Source organism: Mobula birostris, chromosome 6 (genome assembly GCF_030028105.1).
Source record: "Mobula birostris isolate sMobBir1 chromosome 6, sMobBir1.hap1, whole genome shotgun sequence".
Taxonomy (NCBI): Eukaryota; Metazoa; Chordata; class Chondrichthyes; order Myliobatiformes; family Myliobatidae; genus Mobula; species Mobula birostris.
The window spans coordinates 38,903,778-38,921,216 of NC_092375.1; the positions used below are offsets into that span (position 1 = coordinate 38,903,778).

At 43.6% G+C, this 17,439-nt stretch overlaps 1 protein-coding gene across 1 annotated transcript in view; it reads right to left on the bottom strand.

Moving 5' to 3' along the window:
* Positions 1-3,469: 3,469 nt before the first annotated feature.
* Positions 3,470-17,439, bottom strand: part of LOC140199759 (cell surface A33 antigen-like) — a 37,590-nt gene continuing 23,620 nt past the window's right edge. Inside the window, exons 6-7 of the mRNA XM_072262240.1 lie at positions 10,699-10,828; positions 3,470-5,020 (exon numbers count right to left, since the gene is read on the bottom strand). Coding sequence (XP_072118341.1) covers positions 4,837-5,020; positions 10,699-10,828 — 314 coding nt within the window. The 3' untranslated portion in view covers positions 3,470-4,836. The remainder of the gene's footprint in view (positions 5,021-10,698; positions 10,829-17,439) is intronic.

Consider the following 17,439-nt stretch of genomic DNA (forward strand, 5'->3'; position numbering starts at 1 on the left):
ACAGGTGAGAGTAGATATAGGACCGATAGAAAATGATGCTGGAGAAATTGTAATGGGAGATGAGGAGATGGCAGAGGAACTGAACAAGTATTTTGCATCAGTCTTCACTGAGGAAGACAGCAGTATACCGGACGCTCAAGGGTGGCAGGGAAGAGAAGTGTGCGCAGTCACAATTACGACAGAGAAAGTACTCAGGAAGCTGAATAGGCTAAAGGTAGATAAATCTCCTGGACCAGATGGAATGCACCCTCGTGTTCTGAAGGAAGTAGCTGTGGAGCTTGCGGAGGCATTGGCGATGATCTTTCAAAAGTCGATAGATTCTGGCATGGTTCTGGAGGACTGGAAGATTGCAAATGTCACTCTGCTATTTAAGAAGGGGGCAAGGAAGCAAAAAGGAAATTATAGATCTGTTAGCTTGACATCCGTGGTTGGGAAGTTGTTGGAGTCGATTGTCAAGGATGAGGTTGCAGAGTACCTGGAGGCATATGACAAGATAGGCAGAACTCAGCATGGATTCCTTAAAGGAAAATCCTGCCTGACAAACCTATTACAATTTTTTGAGGAAATTACCAGTAGGCTAGACAAGGGAGATGCAGTGGATGTTGTATATTTGGATTTTCAGAAGGCCTTTGACAAGGTGCCACACATGAGGCTACTTAACAAGATAAGAGCCCATGGAATTACAGGAAAATTACATACGTGGATAGAGTGTTGGCTGATTGGCAGGAAACAGAGAGTGGGAATAAAGGGATCCTATTCTGGTTGGCTGCTGGTTACCAGTGGTGTTCCACAGAGATCAGTGTTGGGGCCGCTTCTTTTTACATTGTACATCAACCATTTAGATTATGGAATAGATGGCTTTGTGGCTAAGTTTGCTGACGATACGAAGATAGGTGGAGGGGCCGGTAGTGCTGAGGAAACGGAGAGTCTGCAGACAGACTTGGATAGATTGGAAGAATGGGCAGAGAAGTGGCAAATGAAGTACAATGTTGGAAAGTGTATAGTTATGCACTTTGGCAGAAAAAATAAACGGGCAGACTATTATTTAAATGGGGAAAGAATTCAAAGTTCTGAGATGCAACGGGACTTGGGAGTCCTCGCACAGGATACCCTTAAAGTTAACCTCCAGGTTGAGTCAGTAGTGGAGAAGGCGAATGTAATGTTGGCATTCATTTCTAGAGGAATAGAGTATAGGAGCAGGGATGTGATGTTGAGGCTCTATAAGGCGCTGGTGAGACCTCACTTGGAGTACTGTGGGCAGTTTTGGTCTCCTTATTTAAGAAAGGATGTGCTGACGTTGGAGAGGGTACAGAGAAGATTCACTAGAATGATTCCGGGAATGAGAGGGTTAACATATGAGGAACGTTTGTCCGCTCTTGGACTGTATTCCTTGGAGTTTAGAAGAATGAGGGGTGACCTCATAGAAACATTTCGAATGTTAAAAGGCATGGACAGAGTGGATGTGGCAAAGTTGTTCCCCATGATGGGGGAGTCTAGTACGAGAGGGCATGACTTCAGGATTGAAGGGCGCCCTTTCAGAACAGAAATGTGAAGAAATTTTTTTAGTCAGAGGGTGGTGAATCTATGGAATTTGTTGCCACGGGCAGCAGTGGAGGCCAAGTCATTGGGTGTATTTAAGGCAGAGATTGATAGGTATCTGAGTAGCCAGGGCATCAAAGGTTATGGTGAGAAGGCAGGGGAGTGGGACTAAATAGGAGAAAATGGATCAGCTCATGATAAAATGGCGGAGCAGACTCAATGGGCCGAATGGCCTGCTTCTGCTCCTTTGTCTTATGGTCTTAATCAGTGAATGTTTAGAAGGAGTTGTAAGTGTGCCACTTAAAGAATTTCTAAATGAAGTTGGGCTACATGGGTCTGGAGATAATATACTTGTGGATATTGAAGATGGTTTTCTATCCATTAACCAATCAGAATATATGGTCCAATTTTTTTTGAATTGGTAGCCTGGAACTGGAGAGTGGATAATCATAATGGTTGGAGTCACAGCTTTTCAATGAGCATTATTGGTTTAGAGTCATAGTTATACAACTTGGAAACAGGCCCTTCAACCCAAGTTGTCAATGCCCACCATGCTGGTCTCTACCTGAACTAGCCCCATTTGCCAGCGTTTAGCCTTTTCGTGTAATAATAACTGTCTCTACTACTTCTTCTGACATTCCACCCTCTGTGAGGCTACTCTCAAGTTGGAGGATCAGCACCTCATATTCCGTCTGGGTACCCGCCATCCTAATCTTGAACATCAAGTCCTCTACCTTCAGGTAAACTTCGCCTCCCCCCCCACCCCGTTCCCTCTTCTTCCACTTCCCACTCTAGCTCTCCTCTTGCCTTTTCTCCTCACCTGCCTTTCATCTCCCTCAGTGCCTCTCCTTCCCTTTCTCCCGTGGTCCAGTCTCCTATCAGATTACTCCTTCGGCCCTTTGCCTTTTCCACCTATCACCTCCCAGCTTCTCCCTCCCCCATCCACCTACCTTCCCCCTCACTTAGCTTCACCTATCACCTTTTAGCTTGTATTCTAGCTTCTTCCATTTCCAGTCCTGATGAAGGGTCTCGGCCCAAAGTATCGACTGTTTAATAATTTCCATAGATGGCGCCTGACCCGCTGAGCTCCACCAACATCTTGGATGTGTTACTCTGGATTTCCAGCATCTGCAGAATCTCATGTGTTTAGTTGTATTTTCTTATTTTCTCCACCCTTGTTGCTACTTCTCTTGCACGTAGGCCCATCAACATCCCCTTAATTATTTTTGCTATTAACCTACACTAAGGTGTAATTTATAGTGACCAATTAACCTGTATGACTTTAGGATGTGGATGGAAACTGGAGCATCTACACGATGACCCTAGAGGAATGGACAGAACATACAAACAGTGCACTTCCAGCACCTAAGGTCAGGATCATATCAGGGCCTGCGGAACTGAAGTCCGGCAGCAGACGTGGTTGGGGAATTGTCCCAGTGGCACAGCATCAATCTGCCTGCAGTTAATGTCAATGCATAATTTACAGAATAAAGCACATCTTTTATTTAGAATATTTAATACTGTACTATCAAATATTGCTGCATACATCATCAATTCTCAGTTTTCCCTGTTTAGCTTTCCCTGCTTTGTATAAGATGCTTTCAAATTGCTTTAACTGTTTTCTCAATAATTAAGTTAGCTGCATCTGGACAGCGCGATTACACACAGTGCTGGAGGAACTCAGCAAGTGAGGCAGCATCTATACAGGGGAATAAACTTGATGTGGGTCCAGATCCTTCATCCGTCCTGTACTTTGTGTATGTTGCACAAGATTTCCGGTATCTGAAATCTTCTGTGTTTGGCATAAACACAAAATGTGTACAAAAGTTCAAAATTCAACAGTAATTAATGGCATTTGGAACATTGCCACTGATATTACAGTCACAGTTGACTTGTAAAAGCAGTACACACAATGCAAAGATATTTCACCCACAATCTTTTTAATACATGATAGAAAAACCATTTAAAAATTACATTATATTGTCAATATAAAAGTTTCATTCTTGCTTACTGTTACAGAATATCAAATCAATATTTCAGTGCTGGTAAGCAAGTCAAACTAATTTTAATTTTTTTTAGAAAGCACTAATGTAGACAGCACAGACAGTAATAGAAATAGTGCCTCAGTCAAAATACATCCTAAATTTTTCTCATAGTTGAGATAACCTTTCTTTTCAACTTCATACAACACTCCTTATAACCTTATGACTGAAGTCTAACCTAGTCATTCTAACGAAATTACAGTTGCATTCATGAAATGTAATACTTTGAGCATAGTCAAGCCATTTGAACAGTACAGCTCCAAAACTTAAAACTCCCTAAGGTTTTGTGCTACTTTCCTCTGCCGTGCTAAAATTTATTAAAAGTAATTGGCAATTACCTAGGCTATAACTAAATTGGCATTTATAATTATCTGTATAATGTGACCATTACAGTTTGTCTGGTAATTAAAAGGATTATTTTAATGAAGGAATAATCCAAATCAATAATACCACTAGTTAAGAGAACAAATTAACATACATTTTATCTTGACATTTACTTTGTTAGTACTGCAGGGAGAATATTCATCAGCAGTTTCAGAATGATTCCTTTAGCCTTTACCCCAGCTCTTCCATATTTCCCTTCATATATTTTTTTTCATTCAAGCATTTATCGAGACCTCTTTTGACGTAATTGTAGAATCTGTTTCTTAATATTTTTGGGTCTGCTTGAAAGTCCTTTACCTTCATGCTAGCCTTGAGTTCTTTGATTAATTTGAATTTGTGACTTGAGATTTTTCACCCATGTGATAAGGTTCTCTCTACATTTATTGAGCACATTTGCTGCTCTACTTTTATTTAACTAAACTGTTAAAGCATTTCTTTGCTGTGTTTTACAAACTCTTATACAGAGAAACAATTTCTATTACAATGAAACTTGAAAGGCAACATGTCTTTGATAGTTTTTCCTGTTGCATATTATTTTTACATAATGGGTAAAAATATTCATCAGGTCACATCTGTGTAATTCTTAAAAAGGAAAGTACTTAATTTTAAATGAAATGCCAAGATATACTGTTATATTTGTCATAATAAAAATGGAATTTGGAGCCAGCATGTTCAAGAACATATCAAATTCTGAAGCAATACTTAGAAGCTGACAGAAAACCCTGTACAAAAGGCACTTAAAAAAATTATTTTCGTCTAAATGTAATACACTTATTATTAAAATAATACAATCTCATAACTCAATTTGTAATTTCAAGCCCCTATAATTTCACCCATTGAACTAAAGATAACTGAAGAATAGCCTCTGTATCTACACTTCGTAATTTTCTGGGCTATATCTCGGTTTGTTGGGAGGTGCCAATGGAGCTCTTGTAGAAGAATGTGGAGAACTCCTGCCCTCATGCTCACTCAGGTCATCATCATGGTAGGCTCCTCGGTAATCATTTTTTCTGGAATCTCGCTCTGATAGCTCCTTTTCCTCGTGCTGTGGATCGCTATAAAAACAGAAAATTAACCTTTAAGTCACAGTAAGAAATGTGCAGAATGTGAAAAGCTTGTTCACTGAGTTATTTATATTGGCAAGCTTCACATCTAGAGGGGAAAGGTCTTTTTTTCAGGTGATAGCATCAATATTTGGATTCAAAGTATGTTCCCCTTTTTTGCTAATGAATCTACCACTTCCCATCTTGGTAAATTATAGGTCAGTTTAAAGACTGAATGAGTTGGTCTCCCCTGCAACAATGAACCAGTAAAGGGCTCGAGAAGAATATTAAAAGCCTTTCAGTAACTTGAAATTCTGAAGCTTGTCTTTCCAATTGACTGCTGTGAGCTCCTGCTAGAAGCAAAACAATTAACTAATTCAACCTAAACTGGTGCAGATGAGAAAGCTACAGCAAAATAAAAGAATGAAACTATGCAAAACCAAAGCTGATTTGTTTTTCTTAAAGTATAGGGTAAAATGAGAAAAGCTGTCATCAAACCACCCACATCACTGACCCATGCATAAAGAATGTAAATGAGAGCAAAGTCAAAATAAATTTATTATTAAAATACATATGTCACTCTATACTACCTTGAGGTTCATTTTCTTGCATGCATTTACATGAAAATAAAATACAATAGAATTTATGAAAGCTACATAAACTGACAAATAACCAATGTGCAAATTAGAAAATAAATAATACTAAGAACATGAGTTGTAGAGTCCTTGAAACTGAGTCTGTAGGTTATGGAATCAGTTCAAAGTTGAGGTGAATGAAGATTTCCATGCTGGCTCAGGAGCCTGATAGTTGTACGGTAATAACTTCCCGAACCTGGTGGTGTGGGACTGAAGGCTCCTGTACCTCCTGCCCAATGATAGTAGTGCTTTTTTCTACTACCTTCACTCTATGTCGAAAGACCTGAGCATGACATGCAAAGTTTAGCTCTCTTCAACCTTCTCAGAAAATAGAGGCTTTGGTAAGCTTTCTTGAAAGGTGTATCTTCTGTCACTATGTGCTCTCCCATAAGTTTGAAAATGCTGGCAGTTTCCACTGCTGTGTCACCAATGTAAAGGGTGGGTGTGAGCATTGCAAGTTCTCCTGAAGTCGTCGACCATCTCCTTAGCCTTGTTGACATTGAACAAGAGGTTATTTGCTTTGCACCAGGCCTCGAGCTCTTTCACCTCTTCGCTTTAGGCCATCTCATCATTGTTGGTGATGAGCTCCACCACTGTCATGTCATCAGCAAACTTGGCGATGTGATTGCTGGGTGTTTTGCCATGCAGTCATGTGTGAGCTAAGTGTACAGCAGTGAAAACTCAGCACACAATCAGGGTGGGGGGGAGGGGGAATGACACTTGTGTTGTGGATGATGGGGAGGGAGGAGTTGTTGTGCATCTTGACTATGAGGTCTATTTGTTAGAAGTCCAACACAGAGTTTCACAGTGATGTATTTAGACCGAGCAGGATTTTGTTCACCAACATCTGTGGGACAATAATCACCATATACAACCCTGAGATTAATTTTCTTCCAGGCAATAAATCCAATAATCATAACGAAATCAATGAAAGACAGGGTGGACATTCAGTGTAAAAAAGACAACAAACTGCAAATCCAAAAAGGAGAAAAAAATTAAAGAATAAGCAAACAAACAAGCATTAAATATTGAGAACATGAGATGAAGAGTCCTTGAAAGTAAGTCTTGGGTTGAGGGAACAGTTCAATAATGGGTCATTTTGAAGTTATACCCTCTGGTTCAGGAGCCTGATGTTTAAGAGGTATCCTCATCATGGCAGTAGAGGAGGCCATGTATGGACATATCTGAATGGGAATGGGAAGCAGAGTTGAAGTGGGTGGCTACCGGGAGATCCTGTCTATTGTGGCGGATGGAGTGGAGGTGCTCGACGAAGCGGTCCCCCAACCTGCATCGGGTTTCACCGATGTAGAGGAGGCCACACCAGGAGCATCGGATGCAATAGATGACCCCAACAGACTCGCAAGTGAAGTGTTGTCTCACCTGGAAGGACTGTTTGGGGCCCCGAATGGTTGCAAGAGATGAGGTGTAGGGGCAGGTGTAGCACTTACGCTTACAGGGTTAAGTGCCGGGTGGGAGACCAGTGGGGATGGACGTGCAGATAAGGGAGTCGCGGAGGGACCGATCCCTGCAGAAAGTGGAGAGGGAAAGATGTGCTTAGTGGTGGGGTCCTGATCTCCATCCCCACTGATCTCCCACCTGGCCCTTATCCCTGTAAGCGTAAGTGCTACACCTGTCCCTACATCTCATCTCTTGCAACCATTCAGGGCCCCAAACAGTCCTTCCAGGTGAGGCAACACTTGTGAGTTTGTTGGGGTCATCTATTGCATCCGGTGCTCCTGGTGCAGCCTCCTCTACACCGGTGAAACCCGACACAGATTGGGGGACCGCTTCGTCGAGCACCTCCATTCTGTCCGCCACACAGACAGGATCTCCCGGTAGCCACCCACTTCAACTCTACTTCCCATTCCCATTCAGATATGTCCATACATGGCCTCCTCTACTGCCATGATGAGGCTAAACTCAGGTTGGAGGTGCAACACCTCATATTCCGTCTAGGTAGTCTCCAGCCCCTTGGTATGAACATAGAATTCTCCAACTTCCGGTAGTTCCTTCCCCCTCCCCCTCCCTTCCTCTATCCCTATTTCACTCTACCCTCTCCCCCAGCTCCCTCATGGTTCCGCCTCCTTCTTCTACTACCCATTGTTTTCAAGGGCTATGACATCAATGCTTCCCCTGCCCCACCCCTTTGTCTTTCAAATTACTGGTCTTTCAACTGAAGCTACAAGCATTCTTCAAATCCTTCCCCATCTTTCATTCTTCAGTCCTGATGAAGGGTTCCAGCCCAAAACGTCGACTCATCGTTTCTAACTGATGCTGCCCGACCTGCTGAGTTCATCCAGTGTACTGAAAGTGTTGCTTTGATCACAGCATCTGCAGATTATTTTGTGTTTAAATGCCTCTGATCTGGCCCTCAGCAGATTGTAGGTCTTCTAGTTCATCCAGGTTTCTGATATGGTATATATGGATTTCTAGAGGGCCTTTGATACACACAGGAACTTGTTTAGAGACACAAAACATTCTGCGGCTGCTGGAAATCTAAAGTAATACATGCAAAATGTTGAACAAACTCAGCAGGTCAGGCAGCATCTATGGAGGAAAATAAATAGTTGATGTTTCGGGCCAAGAACCTTCGTCAGGAATTTGTCTAACCAGGTTAGAGCACTAGGGCTTGTGGAATGGGTATTGGGGGTTCAGCTACTAGTTTACAGGACCAAATGTGGTATTTCTAAATTTGCTGACAGTATTGTAAATTGGGTGGAATTATGAGTTATGGAGAAAGTTGTAAAGAAACTTCAAAGGAAGTTATTGTGCATATAACAGAAAGGTGGAGTTTTTGTTAAATGGTGATGAAGACTAAGTAACGTTGATATTCAAACAGACCTTGGTGTGTTTGTACACAAGCTGCCAATGAACAGATGCAGCAAGTAATTGAAAGGGGAGATGTAATAAAGACCAACTTAATACTATTTGAATACAGGAATATTGAAATCTTACTGCAATGGTATAGATCTTTGCTGAGACTGCACTTAGAGTATTATGTATCCTTTCAATTTCTTTCCTTAAGGGCTGGACAGAGTAGATGTTTCCTGATTTAAAGTCTAGGACGGGGTCACAGTTTCAGCGTTAGGGGTATGCTACTTAGGACAAAGATAAGGAAAATAGCTTGTTTGTAAGTGAACCTTTGCAATTTCATTCAAAACAATGGGCAATATATTTCAAGTTGTGATCTCTGTCAGTCTCTCTAATGATGCTGAGTTGGATCAGTTAAGATCTCAGTGAAAGATGGAGTAGTTTGAAGGGTCAAATGGCCAAGTTCTGCTCCTATTTATGTAGCAGTATGCTATTTGTTCTGTTCTGTAGGTGTGAGCATGTCTTATCTTCTGCAGGAAAATCCTGATACAATAAAAATGTATTTTGTCTACTAAACATGTTAAATGCACTGTTTGGCACACAACTGATAATGCATGACAAAAAATCCAAGTGAAAATCAATGTTGTACCACCGTTAGCTGAATCCTTCTGGAGGGAATTTCAGCTATTTGACCCCAGGAGTCAAACCAGGACCAAAGAATGCAAGTTGTATAGTTCATTGAAAGCACTGTCACAGGCAGACGGGATGGTGAAAACATGTTTAGCACATTGACTTTCTGTTGTGTCCTAACAAAGCCAAAGAAAGCAGAGAAACTAACTGCACCTTCCACAGGCCATAGACTTTTTTGTACAAATTGCTTGTTGCAATACACTGAAATTAATTTCTAGAGAATACAAGACAAAACCTGGAGCTTTTGGCCAATCTGAAAGAAACCATGCTCATACTCTCCTTTTTACACAAATGAAAAAGAAATGATCTATTCACTAACTTTGTTCCTCTGGCTCCTTTCATTGAAAGTTGGTGAGATCTGGAAGGTAAAGGAGAGAGGTCCTGAAGCTGTGAACAACATTTAAGTCAGGATAAAACCAAAAGATGCTGTATCATTCAGTGTGTAAAACAGCAGCCAAAGAGGGAGAAACAGGTAACTTAGTGGGCCAGTGACCTTTCCTTTCTGATTTGCTGTACCATGATATTTTGTTTATGATCAAGGGATGTATATAGCTGAGGACCACAGCAATACCAACAACAGGATTCCTGCTAAAACTTAACAGGGTCCACATTGTAGGGGCTCTGGGTGTAATTTGAACACACATCACTACCTAGAAACAGGACTTGCTACAGGCTCTCCAAATCTATCCAGCCATTCAGTAATTTATGCAAGATTTGCAATACAAAGTCATCCTAGTTCTGCCATTCAAATAAAGTTTGAAAATTTCAAAGTAAATTTATTGTATTGTCAAAGTATTGTCAAAGTATACTACCTTGAGGTAAATCTTCTTGGAGGCATTTGCAGAAAAAAATACAATAGAATTTTATGAAAAACTATATACTGAAATGATACTGAAAACATAAGCTGTAAAGAGCCCTTGAAAGTGAGTCTGTAAGTTGCAGGATCAGTTCAGAGAAGAGATAAATGAAGTTATCCGCACCAGGCCAGGAGCCTGATGGTTGTAGGGTAATAACTGTTCCATAAGCCAGTGGTGTAGGACCCAAGTCTTCTGTACGTTCTGCCAGATGATGTTAGCAGGAAGAGATCATGGCCTGCGTGATGGGGCTTTGATGATGGATGCTCCTGTCTTGCAGCAGTGCTCCATGTAAATGTACTCACTGGTGAGCTTTGTCTATGATGCACTGGGCTATGTCTACATTCTGTAGCTTTTTTCCATTCTTGGGCATTGGTGTTTCCATACCAGGTCATAATGCAGCCAGTGAATAAACTCTCCACTGGATCTATAGCAGTTGTCAAAGTTTTTGGTGACATGCTAAATCTAGGCAAACCACTAACAAAGTAGAGGTGCTGTACTGCCTTATTTGTGATAATACTAATGTCCTGGTCCCAGGATAGATCCTCTGATATGATAATGCCAAGGAATTTAAAGCTACTGACTCGCTAAGCATGAAGAATATAAACAACAGTGTCATCTGCCTGTCCAGGAAGATGTTCAAATTTCCATTGCATTTATTATAAAGAATATTATATTGTCAGCATTCAGTTGTACTTACTCCATCTCATAATCTTCAGGCATTTTTTCTTCAGAACGGCAACAACAACAATAAACAATAATACCAAGGATAATCAAGGCAACAACTGCACCCCCAATAATTCCACCATAAAGTCCAATCTTCATTGATGCTAAAAATCAGAAGGAAAACTGTCAATTAAATACACTGTAACTTCAGTAAAGGCCTGTCAAAGAAACATTGCTTGGCTAACTTGAATCTCTTTTTAAGGATGTACCAAGGAGGGTCAGTAAAAGTACTGCACTTGATAAAGTGCACATGGATTAATAGATCAAGGAAGTAGAACCCCAATGGATAAAGGGAAAGTGGCAATAGACTTCTAAAAAAATGGTTCAGTTGACACAGCAGTGGTAAAGGTTGATGGGAGATGTGAGGATTGGAGGAGGATGAGAATGGCTCAGTATCAGCTTCCTTAGTGTTTGTGGTTTAAAACAAACAAGTCAGGCAAATGTAGGCAAACATGATACCAAAAGTGGTAATGTTGTCAAGAGAAAAAAGAATAAACCTTAGATGGTAAGTGTGGAGGATCTTGGAGTGTGTGTCTAGCGTAATGCTACTACAGCACCAGTGACCCGGGTTTAAGTTGCGGGTTTAACTTTTCGAAAACTTTTCGATGATTTTAAGTTCCCTGGCCCCCACCGCTTTATTTTCACCATGGATGTCCAGTCCTTATATACTTCCATCCCCCATCAGGAAGGTCTCAAAGCTCTACGCTTCTTTTTGGATTCCAGACCTAATCAGTTCCCTTCTACCACCACTCTGCTCCGTCTAGCGGAATTAGTCCTTACTCTTAATAATTTCTCCTTTGGCTCCTCCCACTTCCTCCAAACTAAAGGTGTAGCTATGGGCACCCGTATGGGTCCTAGCTATGCCTGCCTTTTTGTTGGCTTTGTGGAACAATCTATGTTCCGTGCCTATTCTGGTATCTGTCCCCCACTTTTCCTTCGCTACATAGACAACTGCATTGGCGCTGCTTCCTGCACGCATGCAGAACTCGTTGACTTTATTAACTTTGCCTCCAACTTTCACCCTGCCCTCAAGTTTACCTGGTCCATTTCCGACACCTCCCTCCCCTTTCTAGATCTTTCTGTCTCTGTCTCTGGAGACAGCTTATCCACTGATGTCTACTATAAGTCTACTGACTCTCTCAGCTATCTGGACTATTCCTCTTCTCACCCTGTCCCTTGCAAAAACGCTATCCCCTTCTCGCAATTCCTCCGTCTCTGCTGCATCTGCTCTCAGGATGAGGCTTTTCATTCTAGGACGAGGGAGATGTCTTCCTTTTTTAAAGAAAGGGGCTTCCCTTCCTCCACTATCAACTCTGCTCTTAAACGCATCTCCCCCATTTCACGTACATCTGCTCTCACTCCATCCTCCCGCCACCCCACTAGGAATAGGGTTCCCCTGGTCCTCACCTACCACCCCACCAGCCTCCGGGTCCAACATATTATTCTCCGTAACTTCCGCCACCTCCAACGGGATCCCACCACTAAGCACATCTTTTCCCACCACTAAGCACATCTTTCCCTCCCCCCCTCTCTCTGCATTCCGCAGGGATCGCTCCCTACACAACTCCCTTGTCCATTCGTCCCCCCCCATCCCTCCCCACTGATCTCCCTCCTGGCACTTATCCGTGTAAGCGGAACAAGTGCTACACATGCCCTTACACTTCCTCCCTTACCACCATTCAGGGCCCCAAACAGTCCTTCCAGGTGAGGCAACACTTCACCTGTGAGTCGACTGGGGTGATATACTGCGTCCGGTGCTCCCCATGTGGCCTTTTATATATTGGCGAGACCCGACGCAGACTGGGAGACCGCTTTGCTGAACATCTACGCTCTGTCCGCCAGAGAAAGCAGGATCTCCCAGTGGCCACACATTTTAATTCCACATCCCATTCCCATTCTGACATGTCTATCCACGGCCTCCTCTACTGTAAAGATGAAGCCACACTCAGGTTGGAGGAACAACACCTTATATTCCGTCTGGGTAGCCTCCAACCTGATGGCATGAACATCGACTTCTCTAACTTCCACTAGGCCCCACCTCCCCCTTGTACCCCATCTGTTACTTATTTTTATACACACATTCTTTCTCTCACTCTCCTTTTTCTCCCTCTGTCCCTCTGAATATACCTCTTACCCATCCTCTGGGTCCCCCCCCCCCTGTCTTTCTTCCCGGACCTCCTGTCCCATGATCCTCTCGTATCCCCTTTTGCCTATCACCTGTCCAGCTCTTGGCTCTATCCCTCCCCCTCCTGTCTTCTCCTATCTTTTTGGATCTCCCCCTCCCCCTCCAACTTTCAAATCCCTTACTCATTCTTCCTTCAGTTAGTCCTGACGAAGGGTCTTGGCCTGAAACGTCGACTGCACCTCTTCCTACAGATGCTGCTTGGCCTGCTGCGTTCACCAGCAACTTTGATGTGTGTTGCTTGAATTTCCAGCATCTGCAGAATTCCTGTTGTTTAAGTTCCATGTCTGTCTGTGAGGAGTTTGTACGTTCTCCCCGTGACTACATGGGTTTCCTCCAGGTGCTCCTCCCACATTGCAAAGATGTACAGGTTAGTAGGTTAAATGGTCACATGGGTGTAATTGGGTAGCGTAGGATTGTTGGCCCAGAAGGACCTGTTGGTATGCTGTTTCTCTAAATAAAAATTTAAAAAACCCCTTGGGGGATTAAAGCAACAATTAGGATATTTGGCTTTGTTGACAAAAGAGAAGGGAAAGAGTTGAATAGCACAAAGGCAGGCTCTCTGGCCTACCTAATTTGTGCCAGTCTCTCTGCCACGTGCACCCCATTTTCCTGCAATAAGTCATAGAAAAGTACAACACAGAAACAGACCCTTTGTCCCATCTAGTCTGTGCTGAACCATTTAAACTGCCTAGTCTCATTGACCTGCACCTGGACCATAATAACCATCCATATCCACCATTCCGGTATCTATCCAAACTTTTCTTAAATGTTGAAATAGAGCTTGCACGCACCACCTACACTGGCAGCTCATTCCACACCCTCACGACCTCTTAAGTAAAGACGTTTACCCTCGTTTTCATTTTAAACTTTTCACCTTTCACCCTTAACTCATGACCTCTAGTTGTAGTCCCACCCAACCTCAGTGGTAAAAAGCCTACTTGCATTTACCCTATCTATATCCCTTATAATTTTGTACACCTCTATCAAATCTCCCTTCAATCTTTTATGTTCCAAGAAATAAAGTCCTAACCTATTTAAGCAACACACATCAAAGTTGCTGGTGAACGCAGCAGGCCAGGCAGCATCTGTAGGAAGAGGTACAGTCGACGTTTCAGGCTGAGACCCTTCGTCAGGACTAACTGAAGGAAGAGTGAGTAAGGGATTTGAAAGTTGGAGGGGGAGGGGGAGATCCAGAATGATAGAAGACAGGAGGGGGAGGGATGGAGCCAAGAGCTGGACAGGGGATAGGCAAAAGGGGATACGAGAGGATCATGGGACAGGAGGTCCGGGAAGAAAGACAAGGGGGGGGGGGGACCCAGAGGATGGGTAAGAGGTATATTCAGAGGGACAGAGGGAGAAAAAGGAGAGTGAGAGAAAGAATGTGTGCATAAAATAAGTAACAGATGGGGTACGAGGGGGAGGTGGGGCCTAGTGGAAGTTAGAGAAGTCGATGTTCATGCCATCAGGTTGGAGGCTACCCAGACGGAATATAAGGTGTTGTTCTTCCAACCTGAGTGTGGCTTCATCTTTAAAGTAGAGGAGGCCGTGGATAGACATGTCAGAATGGGAATGGGATGTGGAATTAAAATGTGTGGCCACTGGAAGATCCTGCTTTCTCTGGCGGACAGAGCGTAGATGTTCAGCAAAGCGGTCTCCCAGTCTGTGTCAGGTCTCGCCAATATATAAAAGGCCACATCGGGAGCACCGGACGCAGTATATCACCCCAGCCGACTCACAGGTGAAGTGTTGCCTCACCTGGAAGGACTGTTTGGGGCCCTGAATGGTGGTAAGGGAGGAAGTGTAAGGGCATGTGTAGCACTTGTTCCGCTTACACGGATAAGTGCCAGGAGGGAGATCAGTGGGGAGGGATGGGGGGGACGAATGGACAAGGGAGTTGCGTAGGGAGCGATACCTGCGGAATGCAGGGGGGGGGGGGAGGGAAAGATGTGCTTAGTGGTGGGATCCCGTTGGAGGTGGCGGAAGTTATGGAGAATAATATGTTGGACCCAGAGGCTGGTGGGGTGGTAGGTATAACTCAGGTCCACCATCCCAACAATATCCCTGTAAATTTTCGCTGTAGTCTTTCAAACTTATTTACCTTTCTGCTGTAGGTAGGGAACCAAACCTGCACACAACACTCCAAATTAAGTCTCACCAACATCTTTTACAACTTCAAAAGAACATCAAATCTCCTGTACTCAGCACCTCGATTTATGAAAGCCCATGTGCATCAAGATCTCTTTATGACCCATTCTATCTGTGACACCACTTTCAATGAATTATGGACCTGTATTCTCAGATCCCTTTGTTCCACCACACTTCTCAGTGCCCTACTGTTCATTGTGTTAGACCTACCCTGGTTGGTCCTACCGAAGTGCAAAACCTCGCACTTGTCTGCATTAAGTTGCATCTGCCGCATCTGCCATTTCTCAGCCCATTGTTCCAGCTGGTCCAGATCCTGCTGCAACCTCTGATCGTCTTCCTTGCTGTTTACTACACCTACAATCTTGGTGTCATCCACAAATTTACTGATCCAGCTAACATTATCATCCGGACCCTTGATGTAGATGACAAACAACAGACCCAGCACCGATCCCTGCGGTACTCTGCTAGTCACAGGCCTCCAGTCAGAGAGGCAATCGTCTACTACCACTCTCTGGCTTCTCCCACAAAACCAATGTCTAATTCTATTTAGATTATAAGAACACTCAGCCCTCTTTTATTGTCATTTAGAAATGCATACATGCATTAAGAAATGATACAATGTTTCTCCGGAGTGATATCATAGAAAACAGGACAAACTAAAGACTAACACTGACAGAACTACATAATTATAACATATAGTCACAGCAGTGCAAAGCAATACCATAATTTGATGAAGAACAAACCATGGGCACGGTAAATAAAGTCTCAAAAGTCCCCCAGTTGATCGACTCCTGAGTCCCCGATAGTAGGCGGCAAAAGGGAGAAACTGCCTGCCATAAACCTCCAGGCACCGTCAACTTGCCAATGCCTTGGAAGCAGCCGACACTGAGTCCATCCGTCCGAAAACTTCGAGCTTCCGACCAGCCTCCCGAGCGCCTTCGACATCGCCCTGGCCGCTGAAACACGCAAAGAGGATTTCGGGGCCTTCTGCTCCGGAGATTCCAGTTACCACACAGTAGCAGCAGCGAAGCAGGCATTTCAGAAGTTTTCCAGATGTTCCTCTGTACTCTCACGTCCGTCTCCATCAAATCGGAACTGTACACGGTCCCCTACTTGACAGATAACAGAAATCACCACCGGTGGCCGCGCACGCTGCCGTCCCGTCGCCATCTTCTCCTCCTCCATCTTCTACTACCTTATCTTGAATGCCAAGCAACTGAACCTTCCTGACTAACCTCCTTGTGAGACCTTGTCAAATGCCCTGCTAAAATCCATGTAGACAACATCCACTGCCTTGCTTTCATCCACTTTCCCAGTAAATTCCTCAAAAAGCTCCATAAGATTGGTTTGACATGACCTACCACACAAAAAGCCATGCTGGCTAGCTCTGATCAGTCCCTGTCTATCCAAATACACATATATCTTTTTAGATTAGATTAGATTATGAGGACACTCAGTCCTTGTCTATTGTCATTTAGAAATGTATGCATTAAAAAAATGATACAATGTTCCTCCAGAATGATATCACAAAAAAAGGACAAACTAAGAGTAAATCTAACAAAACCACATAATTATAACATGTAGTTACAACAGTGCAAAGCAAACCATAACTTGATAAAGAGCAGACCATGGGCACGGTAAAAAAAAGTCTCAAAGTCCCAATCGACTCCCAATAATCCTGGTAGCAGGCAGCAGAAGGGAGGAACTCCCCCTGCCATGAACCTTCAAGCGCCGACAACTTGCCGATGCATTGGAAGCACCCGACCACAGCTGATTCTGAGTCCATTCAAAAACTTCGAGCCTCCGATACAGCCTCCCGAGCACCATCCTCTGCCAAGCGCTCGACTCCACCCCGGCCGCTGAGCAACAAGCAAATCTGAGGACTCGGGGCCTTCTCCTCCAGAGATTCTAGACCACACAGTAACAGCAGCAGCGAAGCAGACATTTCAGAAGTTTCTCCCAATGTTCCTCCGTGCTCTCACGTCTGTCTCCATCAAATCAGGATTGTGCACGGCACCCTACTTGACAGAAAACAGACATCACCACCGGAGTGGCCGCTGCGAGCTGCGTCGCGCCGTCATCTTCTTCTCCCGCCTCTGATTTCTTAGAATATCTTACAATAACTTTCCCACTGCTGACGTCAGGCTCATGGACCTATAATTTTCTGATTTATTTTTAGAGTCTTTCTTAAACAGCAGAACAATGGTGGCTATCCTCCAGTACCTCTCCTTTCGCTAAGGATGATTTAAGTATCTGTTAGAACCCCCGCAGTTTCTGCACTAGCTTCCCACGGGGTCCGAGGGAACACCTTGTCAGGCCCTGGGGATTTATCCACCCTGATTTGCCTCAGGACAGCAAACACCTCCTCCTCTATAATCTGTAAAG